Here is a 14,183-nt window from a genome sequence, read left to right as displayed (position 1 = left end):
AACTTCATACATTGCAAAGTGGCCATGTCGGGCTATTGCAGCATAGATTCCATTGATGTGAATAGGAACTGAGATTAGGTAACCCAGCAGGGCCACAACATAATGTATGGAGCCAATACTTACACCCTGAAAAACAACACTTAACAACCTTTTTATATCAGGGGGGCACGGCTTGCCCATGCAGATTTCAGTAGGGTAGCAAGGTGTCAGCACAGGTCAATCAATTTTTCCTGGAAAACCCCTTGACTCATTCATACTCTTTTACAGTACCCTATTGTATGTTTCTGTATTGTACAGAACCCTAAAGAAGCAAAATTGTATAATACTTTGACAGGAGCATCATACTGCGGCACTGGTAATTCCTATGGCTCTGTAGTACAGATCCACAGGGCTTCTGACATACAGGCTCCACATTTAATAGCACACTCGATACAGATGAAATGAATATCCCAGAATTTCACATTTGGTTTTCAGTAGACTCCGAAGCATCATGTATTCGGTAATTGCATCCCGCTGAAGTGATGTTATATATTTAATGAGTTGGAGATGACTTACCACCTCCTCACTGTTTTATCATCTCCCAAAGTTTTGACAAAAGCCGTAAAATCTACTACAGGCAATTATTTCAAACTGTACTTATTTAGATGGATGGAAGAACCATTCACGTTTTGATTGAAAAATAAAACTATATTCTATGCAACATGGCAAATATATGAATTCATTTATTAATTTCAAACTAATAACAAAATCTGATAGTTTTTGCTGACATTATCTTCTCTAATATTTTGCACACATTAATTCCGTCAGCCATAAAATAACACAAATGTTTATGGTTCTGAATCTTATTCTAATAAACATTTTATCAGAGACTGAAGCATCAGTTGCTGACAACTATACTACCTGTGAAAACACACGGGCCGTTCGGCAACAGTGAAGCTATTTCATAAAAACAGGATATCCTTATGGGCTATTTTTTATACAGTTTGACTAGACAGGACCTCCATAAATGCTGTTTTATATTTCATTGTAGAAGGTCTACAGATTATTCGTTTTTTTATTTTTATTTTTTGAGCCAAGGATTAAACCATGCCTTTTAAAATACCAACCTGGATTTCCCTTCACTTTGTGAAAATGCAGACAAAAGCAAAAACAATATATGCATGGGCTCAAGAAGAGAAAGTGTATATTACTCCTATATAAAACTTAAGAATTTGCATCCTCAATACAATTTATAATACAGTGACCCACGACCTACGATGGCCCCGACATATGATTATTTTAACGTGCGATGGCCTCTCAGAGGCCATCGCATGTTGAAGGCAGCATCAACATACAATGCTTTTTTTATGTCTGGGCCATTGCAAAAACGGCTTCAGCTGATGCCGGATAGCCGTTTACGGTGCCCCGTGTGCTCCGCTGATGGTCTCCTACCTGTCCTCGGGGCTCCGGAGCGCCCTCTTCGGGATCCCCTACATCGCCGCCGCTCTCCATCGTCTTCATCACGTCGCCGCGCACGCCGTCCCGCCATGCAATAGGATCGGCGTGCGTAGTGACGTGATGACGGCGACGTGAGAGCGATTTTCCCGGCCAGCAGAGACGTTCCAGTGCGGCGGGGATATCACGGGGACATGGGGACAGCGATGGATGGCGACATCCAGGGCAGCGGTGACGAGCGGTGACGGTCTGGAGCGGCGGGGACAGGTGAGTACAACTTCCTATAATTTACATTGCACGGATCCCTCACCATACAATGGTTTCAACAAACGATGGTTCGTTTGGAACGGATTACCATCATATGTTGAGGGACCACTGTATATCATAACAAGAAAAAACTAAAAATACTTAAAAATAATTGTTTGACACAGGAGTAATTAACTGCTGGATAATATGAACTTTGTGATTTCTTCACGGCTATTATAAGAACTTTTAGTCTTCTAGGCTACTATTGCACTACCCATGTGGGCATTTATAAGGAAATGATTTTTATATATACTTTATAAAGGACAATATATATGGAAAAAGTATTTTATTCATGGACACTATAGGGATCAATTTTTGTAATCTTTTTTAATATTTTTATTTATTAAATATTTTTTGAATTATTATGTTACAAATGTAATTGGAATAGAACAGCAACAAGGGCCCTGTGGTTTGTCCATACAATAATTATTTTTAATTTAAATTTTTTTTTTATATATATATAATTTTTTTTATAGGATACAAATTCTTAACCAGTCACCTATCTATTCTTATTCGTATTCTTATTCATTTATACGTACCTACTTTCATCAATTAGTTCTCTATACACCTAGTAGGACTGTATATGACTTCTTTATATATTTTAGGAATTTTTGACACATTAGGGTAGTGTGTATCACAGTAACCTCGGAGTACAGTATTTTGTCATTGTGGGAAGCTCCATTTCTCTTTCTTTGCTACAATGGTTTGATCGTACCTTGAGTACTCAATCGAGTTTTGGGCAAAAGCCCATGAAAAAGATATTAGATATCTGAAGAGAGTTTAAAGAAGGGAAATCATGCTAATATGAGATATGAAAGATATCAGTTATGAAGAAAAGTTGTCAATACAAAATGTATTCACTATAAAGTAGAGAAGGAGTATGATCTCTCTAATAAAATGCATCAATGGCTCCCATAAGAAACAATACAATAAGATATTCCATTTTCAGACCACAAAAGGAGCACAAGGTCACAGTTTCAAAATACAAAAAGTCTGATTTAATCTCAAAATTCAACAACTTTGCTGTTTGAACTGTAAAGTTTAGTGTTGAGCGGCATAGGCCATATTCGAATTTGCGATATTTCGCGAATATATGGACGAATATTCATCATATACTCGCTAAATTCGCATATTCGTAACATTCGCGTTATTTTTTGTATATGTAAAATTCGCATATGCGAAAATGTACATAGGGGAAAATTTGCATATAAGAAAATTCGTATATGCGAAAGTGTACGCAAACAAAAATTCACATATAAGAGGATGCGCATAAAAGAAAATTCGCATATGTGAAAATTAGCATATGCAAAAATTAGCATAACCAAAAATTTGCATATACGAAAATTTGCATATGCACATTTTCGCATATGTGAAAATTCGAATGCCAGTCTCACACAGTATTATTAGGAAGCAGAGAGGGATGATCACTGTGATGTGTACTGTGCAAAAAAAAAATAAACGAATATTCGTAATTGCGAATATATAATGCTATATTCGCGAATATTCGCGAATAAAATTCGAATTGCGAATATTCGCAAGCAACATTAGTAAAGTTATGGAATACTTGGCCACAGGATTAAGTGATGTATGAAAATATGGATAAGTTCATGGCAGATTCAGACATCTTCCTTAAAACCAAAGCATACAGGCTTACTGGAAGTAATGTAGGATGCTAATCTCTCCGGTTGCTGGTAGAGATTTTCTCTTGGTAATTTGAGGTTTGTAAGAATAAAAGGTTAAACCTTAAAGACTAAGGTTTTTGAAGCTATTAAAGGGGCTCAGCGTTTGGAACAAACTGTTCCGAAACGCTGGCGCCGGGAGCTTGTGACGTCACAGCCCCGCCCCCTCGTGACTTCAAACGCTGAGCAGCGGAGTACCCCTTTAACCATGTATCCGTGAAACCTATCCTTAGTGTCCGTGGTTTCTCAATTTTTCCTTAAATGTGCTATTTTCCTATAGTCTCTTTTAAGTATAGCAATGAGAAGCAAACTGAAATTGAAGAATTTGTTAAATATTGCTACACAATTCAGTTTGGTATTCCATAGTCTTTTGTTGCCAAATGGCTCAGAATTCTTAAGTGCTCATATAAAAACAATTTCACAGGTAATGAACAGCATGGGGAGGTGAAATGATTAGATTCCCATTTAAATTCATGAATTTCACAACAGACCGAGCTACCGAACAGTTTAGTAAATAGTACAGGATTCTAGCACTGCTCGCATACAGGGGGATTGAGTTTTTCTGATTGGACAATGTGTTTCATATTCCAATTCATAACTACAGGCATCTCAGCTTATAACTACTGAAGGTAACAGCAATATATGCATGGCTCAGGAAAGAATTATATTACAGCAGCAATGTTTTACCTCAGGATCTTCAAGGATATGGGATGGCAATGTTAGGTTTTTGTGTTTCTACATGTCACAAATGCCTAAGCTGGATATATGAATGGTCTATTGAGCCATTTAGGGACAACCTCTATCCACCTTGGTTCTGACAGTGGTTTCATGTATTCACTGATTCATACTAAACCATACCTTATAGGTGATATATCTCACCCCATATCTCACCCCACTGATGGTCCTTTGTAACAAGCCCCAAAATGCTTATTTTTTCCTTTTGCACTTGTTCAATCAAAGGGTGAACTTTTTACTCTATTCTATTCATGCAAATAGTTTTTTTTCCCCCATTAAGGTCAGTAGAATAATCTTTTGGAAAGGATTTATGGGGAGATTTCTCAAAACCTGTGTAGAGGAGGAGTGGTGCAGTTGCCCATAGCAACCAATCAGAAAGCTACTTTCATTTTTCAGAGGCCTTTTTAAAAATGAAAGACGCGATTTGATTGGTTGTTATAGGCAACTGCACTGCTCTTCCCCTACACAGGTTTTGATAAATCTCCTGCTTAATATTTGCAAGCAGCTTTACATTTTTTTATTGTTTTTTTTTATTATTGATCTTAACCATAAGAAGAAAAAAGTATTTGTTTAGGTTGCTCTTGTTTATTTACCACTGTCCACTCCATTTGAACAATTTGTTAAAATATAATAAATGTGAGACATTAGTGTCCACTAACAAAACATATGACATGGTTAAAGCTTAGATGGGATAAAAATCAAAGGTTATAAAGCACAAAACCTAAGTCCTTCCGGTTTCCATTTCCATTACTTAAAGGGGTACTCCAGTGAAAAACGTTTTTTTTTTTTAAATCAACTGGTGCCAGAAAGTTAAACAGACTTGTAAATTACTTCTATTAACCCCTTAAGGACTCAGGGTTTTTCCGTTTTTGCACTTTCATTTTTTCCTCCTTACCTTTTAAAAATCATAACCCTTTCAATTTTCCACCTAAAAATCCATATTATGGCTTATTTTTTGCGTCGCCAATTCTACTTTGCAGTGACATTAGTCATTTTACCCAAAAATGCACGGCGAAACGGAAAAAAAAATCATTGTGCGACAAAATCGAAAAAAAAATGCCATTTTGTAAATTTTGGGGGCTTCCGTTTCTACGCAGTGCATATTTCGGTAAAAATTACACCTTATCATTATTCTGTAGGTCCATACGGTTAAAATGATACCCTACTTATATAGGTTTGATTTTGTCGCACTTCTGGAAAAAATCATAACTACATGCAGGAAAATGTTTACGTTTAAAAATGTCATCTTCTGACCCCTATAACTTTTTTATTTTTCCACATACAGGGCGGTATGAGGACTCATTTTTTGCGCCGTGATCTGAAGTTTTTATTGGTATGATTTTTGTTTTGATCTGACTTTTTGATCACTTTTTATTCATTTCTTAATGTTATAAAAAGTTACCAAAATACGCTTTTTTGGACTTTGGAATTTTTTTGCGCGTACGCCATTGACCGTACGGCTTAATTAATTATATATTTTTATAGTTCGTACATTTACGCACGCTGCGATACCACATATGTTTATTTTATTTTTTTTACACTGTTTTATTTTTCTTATGGGAAAAGGGGGGTGATTCAAACTTTTATTAGGGAAGGGGTTAAATGACCTTTATTAACACTTTTTTTTTACTTTTTTTTTGCAGTGTTATAGGTCCCATAGGGACCTATAACACTGCACACACTGATCTCTCATCCTGATCACAGGCGTGTATTAACACGCCTGTGATCAGCATTATCGGCGCTTGACTCCTCCTGCCTGGATCTCAGGCACGGAGCAGTCATTCGTCGATTGGTCACCGAGGAGGCAGGTAAGAGCCCTCCCGGTGTCCGATCAGCTGTTCGGGACGCCGCGATTTCACCGCGGCGGTCCCGAACAACCCGACTGAGCAGCCGGGATACTTTCAGTTTCACTTTAGAAGCGGCGGTCAGCTTTGACCGCCGCTTCTAAAGGGTTAATACCGCACATCGCCGCGATCGGTGATGTGTGGTATTAGCCGCGGGTCCCGGCCGTTGATTAGCGCCGGGACCCACGCGATATGATGCGGGATCGCGGCGCGATCCCGCTTCATATCGCGGGAGCTGGCGCAGGACGTAAATATATGTCCTGCGTCGTTAAGGGGTTAATAAAAACGTAATCCTTCCTGTACTTATTAGCTGCTGAATACTACAGCGGAAATTATTTTCTTTTTGAAACACAGAACTGTCTGCTGACATCACGAGCACAGTGCTCTCTTTGTTTGGGGATTTCCTTTTTTCCCTGGACAGTTCCTAAAATGGACAGAGATGTCAGCAGAGAGCACTGTGCTCATGATTCAGCAGACAGCTCTGTGTTTCAAACAGAAAATAATTTCCACTGTAGTATTCAGCAGCTAATAAGTACAGGAAGGATTAAGATTTTTAAATAGAAGAAATTTATAAATCTGTTTAACTTTCTGGCACCAGTTGATTTAAAAAAAAGTTTTTCACCGGAGTACCCCTTTAAAATTGTTTTTACTAGGATAATTTAACTGGATGTAACTGGATTCAAACATAACATAAGTCTTACTTACCTCTACAATGCCCCACCACTGCCATTTGAACACTACCTGGGTCACCACTGACCTCTGCTTCCTGTCACCTGGTCCGTAATACAAAGGAAATGCCCACTCAACCAATCACTGGCTGAGTGATTCCCAGCTATTTCCAGGAAGTAGAGATCATTAGGGACCCAGGCAGCAATGGAAGGAAAGTTCTTGGATGAGTAAAATAATGCCCATGTAAATTTTTTTTAACCATTTTAACCCAATCTGACTCATTAAAAAAATATTACCTTGGAAGAAACCCCCTTTAATAAAAGACCTTGTTATAGACATAAAAAGCAACTATAAGCTCACATAAATGTATGCATAGAAGTATAACCCCTCAGATCAGAAATCCTTTTATAGTGGACTGACTGTTGTCCAAAAACTCTGTATGGCAAACCCAATTTACAACCAGAAAGGTAAATGCAATTGGATCAAACCATGATGCCATAACCACAACATGCTAATAAATGCAAAATTATTTAAAGATCTGTATGTTGAGTCCAAGAATGTTGGTGTTGGACCCACCACAATTCTCCCTCATCAAAAAAAAAAATTAAAGAAAACAAAAACATTGAGGAGTTTACAGGTTAAACAGAAAAATGGAACAATTTGTATTGCATATAATATTTATACATGTCTATTATATAGTAGTTGTCTATTTTATAGTAGGCAAAGTAGTGGTGGATCCATTAAACTGAAAAAACATTGAGGAAACAACTTTTCCAGACTACAATATTAAAGGGTAGTCTGGTGGGAAAACGACTTATCCCCTATACACAGGATAGGGGGTTAAGTGTCATATCGGGGGGTGGGGGGGGGGGGGTACGACCACTGGGATCTCCTGCCAAGCGCCCTGGCTCTTTCAACAGATGCCATCGTACGCCATTCATTTCTATGGGAGTACCAGAGATGCCCTAGTACAGCATTCCTTTCAAAGAGGAGGGAGGTCCCAGTGGTGCAGACCCCCCTGCAGTCAGATACTTATCCCATATCCTGTGGATAGGGGATAAGTTGTTTTTAACTGGACTACCCCCCTTAAGTCAAATGACTAATTGGTTATCCAAATGCAATTAAAACCATTATTTAAAATACATCATACTAACATTTGGCATCAACTTTTTAGATCATTAATTCTATTTGAATGCTATAAATGTTTAAAAAGAAGCCTGCAGAGCATGCATGAAATTCGTAGGAGCCACTTATGTAGAGAAGACTCATGGCCTACCTGGTGAGTTGAGCAGTCTTGACATCTTGCAAGAGTAGGAAATATACTGTTCACATTTGTCTGCGCTGTTTGTGATGGTGGAGATCTGATCCATGGTGGCATTGTAATTCAGTTGTACCACTATTCGCTTCTCTTTGCTGGCACCTGGCACTGATGTTTCAGGTTTAAGTTCATGGTATAAGGTTGTCCATACTTTATCCTCTGTGGAATCAGAAGCATTTGCATTGTAAAGATTGTGCATGGGTTATATAGGTTTAGAGGGGTACTCCGCTGCTCAGCATTTGGAACAAAATGTTCCAATATGCTTAGAGCCGGGGACGGGAGCTCGTGATGTCATAGCCCCGCCCCTCAATGCAAGTCTATGGGAGGGGGCATGACAGATGCCACGCCCCCTCCCATAGACTTGCATTGAGGGGACGGGGTGTGATGTCATGAGGGGGTGGGGCTATGTCAACACGAGCTCCCGACGCCGGCTCTATGACATTTTGTTCCAAACCCTGAGCAGCGGAGTATCCCTGTAAGTAATGTTATGCAGATAACCAGGACAATGGCACCAAAGTCATTCCTGACTTAAACATATGTTGTTTTTAAAACCCTCTTCTAATAATATGCTCTTCTAATATTGAGAGTATATTTCTTCTAACTACTGTATACTTTAAAGTCTACTTTGTCATCCTTTTTTGGGGCTTGCATAGGAAGAAAAAGTTACTGTAACTAAAAATATTCTTTGCTGCAGATTTTGATTGACAGCTTCTACTGTATACATTTGTTTACACAAAGAGCTGACAATCGCTGGTAGGTATCGCTCCAAGTTAACGCTGGGTTCACATATGTCCGGTGTCCGGCATCGGAGGGAAACTGCGGAGGGAAACTGATCCCATCGATTTAAATGAGACAGTTCACAATCATCCAGCATCTCAGTTTTGAAACTGGATGGTTGGAGTCGCCGGACGGCACAGGGCAGGGGAACGCAGATTGCAGAAACAATAGATGCCAAATGCCATACAACTGATGCACTTTGTCAGTTATGGCATTAGTTTCGTCGAGATCTAGGCTGAGTTCACCTATCCTGGATGCCGGACATATGTGAACCCAGCCTAACTCTCGTGCCTGATCTGAAGATCAGGCATGGAAAGATGCAACTCCACACTGGATGGTCTGGTTACCAGTGTAACTGTACAATGCCCAGCATGTTTCATGCTCAGGTCCTATTGTAAATAATTGGTTGAGTGCAAAACTTTTGCTGGATATCATAAGGTGACCATCCATCAAAGAGCTTTACATATTCACACCAGATCTGAAGATTGTGTTGGAGAGTAAGGGCCATAATACACAGGGAGATTATGAGCCGTAGAGGAAAAAATTGGTCTGTGTAATAGGGCCAGGGATCGGCTGAGGAATGAGAAAACTCTTATTTCTTTATTTGATCTAATCATTTTAAACAGTCAAACAAAAATTATTGTCTTTCACCCCTGCATCTCCGCATCCCCCCTGATTGTAGCAGAATGCTGTACGAACAATTTAAAGGCCTGTATACCCTCAAATTGAGGAGCATAGGGTACTTTTTACTACTTAAAGAGTATAACAATTGCATCTCACTTAACACAGTGATAGCATGAAGCCACTCTGATGCAGAGATCACATCCTACCGAAAAGCGATTAATGCATTGTAATACTCATATATTCTAATTAGTTTCATTTCCAATATATCTCTTTAGTAGGTAACCTTATATCTATGTTTTTTTCATCATTTTTTATTTAACTTCCTATATCAATGTCCAACATATGGGAAATAAACAGCAGGGTGAAACTAAAAGCTTCCTGGAATCATTGGCGCTATCCACGTAGGAATGAAGTATCAGATGCAATGTCCTTAACCCCTTTAGGACCAAGCTCATTTTGGCCTTAAAGGGGTATTCCAGCTTTGGAAATGTTATCCCCTACCCAAAGAATAGGGAATAAGATGTCTGATCACGGAGGGGCCCCCCGTCACTGGGACTGCAGGGAGATCGTGGGGGGTCCCATCGGAGGGGCCCCCGTGATCATACATCTTACCCCTATCCTTTGGATAGGGGGTCAAATGTCTAAAGCTGGAATACCAGGGAAATTTTATTTTAGCATTTTCATTTTTTTCCTCCTCGTCTTCTAAAAATAATAACTCTTTTATATTTCCATCCACCGACCCATATGAGGGCTTATTTTTTGCGTGACCAATTTGACTTTGTAATGACATCACTCATATCACCATAAAATGTATCGCACAACCAAAAAAATATTATTTATGTGGGGAAATTGAAAAGAAAAATGCAATTTAGCAAATTTTGGAAGGTTTTGTTTTCATGCTGTACACTTTATGGTAAAAATTACATGTTTTTTTTATTCTGTGGGTCAATATGATTAAAATGATACCAATGTTATATGCTTGTTTTATAACATAATTAGTATGTTTAAAATTGCCCTACTTTGACCACCAATAAACTTTCTTATTTTTCTGTATACAGGGTGGTAAGAGGGCTATTTTTTGGCGCCGTGATCTGTAGTTTTTATTGATAGCACTTTTGCTTATATTTAACTTTTTAATTGCTTTTTATAAAAAATTTGGGGAATAAACTGTGACCAAAAAAAGCAGCAATTGTGGACTTATTTTTTTTTTTAACGTTCACCATATGGCATAATTAACATTATATTTTGATAGTTCGGACATTTATGCATGTGGCAATACCAAATATGTTTATAAATTTTTAACGCTTTTTGGGGGGTAAAATGGGAAAAAATAATGATTTACATTTTTATTGGGGAGGGGATTTTTCAAATTTTTTAGAACTTTTATTTTTTTTACATATTTTTACTTTTTTTTTTTTACACTTTTCATGTCTATAGGGGACTATAGCACTCATTTGATTGCTAATACTCTTCAGTGCTATGCATATGCATAGCACTGATCAGTGTTATCGTCGATCTTCTGTTCTGGTCTGCTCAATCTCAGACTAGAGCAGAAGACCCCTGGAGACGGCCGGAGGCAGGTAAGGGGACATCTGGCTGCCATGTTGGATGGTCGGATCCCCACGGCAGCGCCGCGAGCGATCTGATCATCCATTTATTTAAATGCCCACATTACCGCAGATGCTGTGATCTGTATTGATCACAGCATCTGAGGGGTTAATGGCGGACATCAGTGCGAACGCGGTGCGTTAAGTCATTAAGGGGTTAAACTAAGGTTAATATGTTTATTCCTCCTTATCAAACGTGTTTTGAGACCACAAATTCTCTTTCTCAATGATAGCAGGCATGGTATCATTGGGAAAGAGACTTGATGGTCTCAAAATGCTTTTGATAAGGCGGAATAAACGTATTAACCTTTGTTTAAGGACATTGCATCTGATACTTCATTCCTACGTGGATTCCCGGACCTTTTATTTTCATCCTGTTGATTTTACTCCACTTCAGCCTGCAAGCACATTAGTCTGACTCCCGGGCGTCTGCACCACTATACCTGCTTACATGCTCTTATGGTCATTGTGTCTCTTACACAACCAACAAAGGTGAGACAGTATAACACTCTTTTCTACTTGCCTCTGCACCAGACATACTGTCTAATGAGGAGCTCGGCCCCATTTTCTATTTTTCCAATCTCAGATGTACAATTTACGGAAAACTCATTGGCTCTGTTTAGAACTACCTGAAATGTCAGTGGTCTAGACTAAAAATGTCCTTGAGATCTTTGTTTCCTATACTTGGGAGCCAAATATACTTTAAATGGGCACTATCAGATCTAAAAATGTTTTAAATCTTGTTACTGATGAAAATTAAAGAACTTTTGTAATATAGTTGTTTAATTTTTTTTAAATATTTAATAAAGAAAACAGCTCCTGAAAATCCCACCACTAGGGGTCCCCATACCTACTAGGACACTAAGTAGTCCTGCAGCAGCATTAGGCTTGTCCATGAGTCATGGACAAGAGATGATTCATGACCAAGGCTGCATGAGCAGACACACCAATCACCTCTCACCACCACAAGAGAGGGACACGCCCCCTTCCCCTTAGAGGATTTCTCACAATGTGAGCTAATGAAAAAAAGTATTTTTTATAATTAATATAGGTGTTAGAGAATGTGCATAAAGAGAATGTGCATAAAGATGTACATGGTCAGGATTAGGTACTGAGTAAATTTTTTTTTTTATTGTGGGATTTGACAGGTACGCTTTAAAGGAAACTTGTCATCAGTTTTATGCTGCCCAAACTGCAGGTAGCATAAAACTGGTGCGGGCATCACAATCCCAGCACCGGTTTTATGCTGCCACGTTTTGGACAGCAAAAAACTGATGACAGGTTCAGTTTAGTTGCTAAATTTAGATGCATAAATTTACATAATGTATGCTTAATAAAAAAAAAAAAAAAGGTGACAAGAAAATAGCACAGTCCAGTATTTGTAGCACAGGAGTAGGGTAAAGCAGTTCAGGCCAGCAGCAGTATCTATAGAGAGATGCTGGGCTTAACTGCCAATCTAATTTTAATGTCTCACCCCTCCCAAATCAGAAAGAGACCAGGACAGAGCAGGACAATGAGCACAAACAGCAATATGGGAAATCCTCTAGACATCTTATCCCCTATCCAAAGGGGATTGCTAAGTTTGCTCTGTGCGTGATGACTCATGATACAGGGGCCGGAATATTGTGATATCAGGGCTCCACCCCCTTGTGATGTAACACCCTGCCCCCTTAATGCAAGTCTATAGGAGGGGGCGTGGCAGCCATCAAGGCCCCTTCCATAGACTTGCATTGAGGGGGTGGGGTGCGACATCATGAGGGGGCGGAGCCATGATATCACGATACTCCGGCCCCTGTATCATGAGTCATCTCGCACGGAGCAAACTTAGCTCCGTGCAGTGATGACTCGGGTGGCTGCAGGAGAGATTGCGGGGGTCCCCAGCAGCAGAACCCTGCGATCAGACATTTTATCCCCTATGCTTTGGATAGGGGGTAAGATGTCTTGTGCGGAGTACCCCTTTAAGGTAACAGTGCAACAATACTCAAAGCCGCACAGATTGAAGGCGTGAGGTGCTGGAAATCCAACAGTCTCTGCTTATAAAATACCCATTCACTCTTAAAAGCTACAGAAGATCAGAGGATTTTACTGAATCCTGTCAGATTTCTGACTGTGTGAACATCTCTCACATAAATTAATAAAAAATGAATATTTATATAATATGAAGATGTTAGCTAGATAGTGGTATTTGTTAAAAATGCAGTTCCATAGAGTACAATAAATACTACTGTTTATTCTGCACCACCCCTTTCATCTGCACCACCCCTTTCATCCCTTTGCAAAACTAAGCCATACTTCCCACAAATGAATAAATGATGAATAAATAACATTTTCAAAAATGTGAGATAGATGGTTGATCTTTTCTTGAAGATGAAGAGCTATGGACTAAGATGTATGCTGCTGTCAGCTTTGCCCCATCACTTTTTTCTGCAATAATAGGTTCAAATGATAAGCTGATGCAGTGTGCTTTAGTGGGGGTCTAGAATATATTCCAAATGTAAAGGGGTGTTCTGGGCTGGGAGGTATTTTTAGCTAATGTAGAAATCAGCTGTAATGAACTGCCCCACTTCCCCTCTGACATCTCCAGTACCTGCTTGTCTACTCTACTTCCTGCGTTATGTGATATTTAATTTTGACAGGAACTGCCCGCTTAGCCCAGTGATTGGCTAGACAGCAGTGGCAGGGGAGCAGAGTAGGTGAGTATAACTGCTTTTTATTATTTTAACTGCACAGAGAGACAGTAGCTGAAAATACATTCCAGCCTGGAAAACCTGTTTAAAGGGGTATATTTTATTTTTTTCAAAATCAACTGGCACAAGATAGATTTGTAAATTGATTCTATATAAAAATCTTAAACCTTCCAGTGCTTATTAGCAGCTGTATGTTCCACAGGAAGTTATTTTCTTTTTGAATTTCCCTTTTGTTTGACCACAGTGCTCTCGGCTGACAGCTCTGTCCATTTTAGGAACTACCCAGAGCAGGATATATTTGCTATGGGGACTTGCTTCTACTCTGGACAGTCCCTAAAATGGACAGAGGTGTCAGCAGAGAGCACTGTGGTCAGACAGTAAGGACATTCAAAAATAAAATAACTTCCTGTGGAGCGTATAGCAGCTAGAAGGATTACCACTTGGAAGGAGTACTGGAAGGATTAAGATTTTTAAATAGAATTTTCTGGTACCAATTGATTAAT

General features: G+C 39.1%; 1 protein-coding gene across 1 annotated transcript in view; it reads right to left on the bottom strand.

Moving 5' to 3' along the window:
• The window catches only part of CNTNAP2 (contactin associated protein 2), a 1,818,787-nt gene that overhangs the window by 483,104 nt on the left and 1,321,500 nt on the right, over positions 1 to 14,183 (bottom strand). Inside the window, exon 13 of the mRNA XM_056520555.1 lies at positions 7,944 to 8,144. Coding sequence (XP_056376530.1) covers positions 7,944 to 8,144 — 201 coding nt within the window. The remainder of the gene's footprint in view (positions 1 to 7,943; positions 8,145 to 14,183) is intronic.

This window comes from Hyla sarda, chromosome 5, assembly GCF_029499605.1.
Source record: "Hyla sarda isolate aHylSar1 chromosome 5, aHylSar1.hap1, whole genome shotgun sequence".
Taxonomy (NCBI): domain Eukaryota; kingdom Metazoa; phylum Chordata; class Amphibia; order Anura; family Hylidae; genus Hyla; species Hyla sarda.
This window is presented reverse-complemented; position numbering and strand designations above follow the sequence as displayed.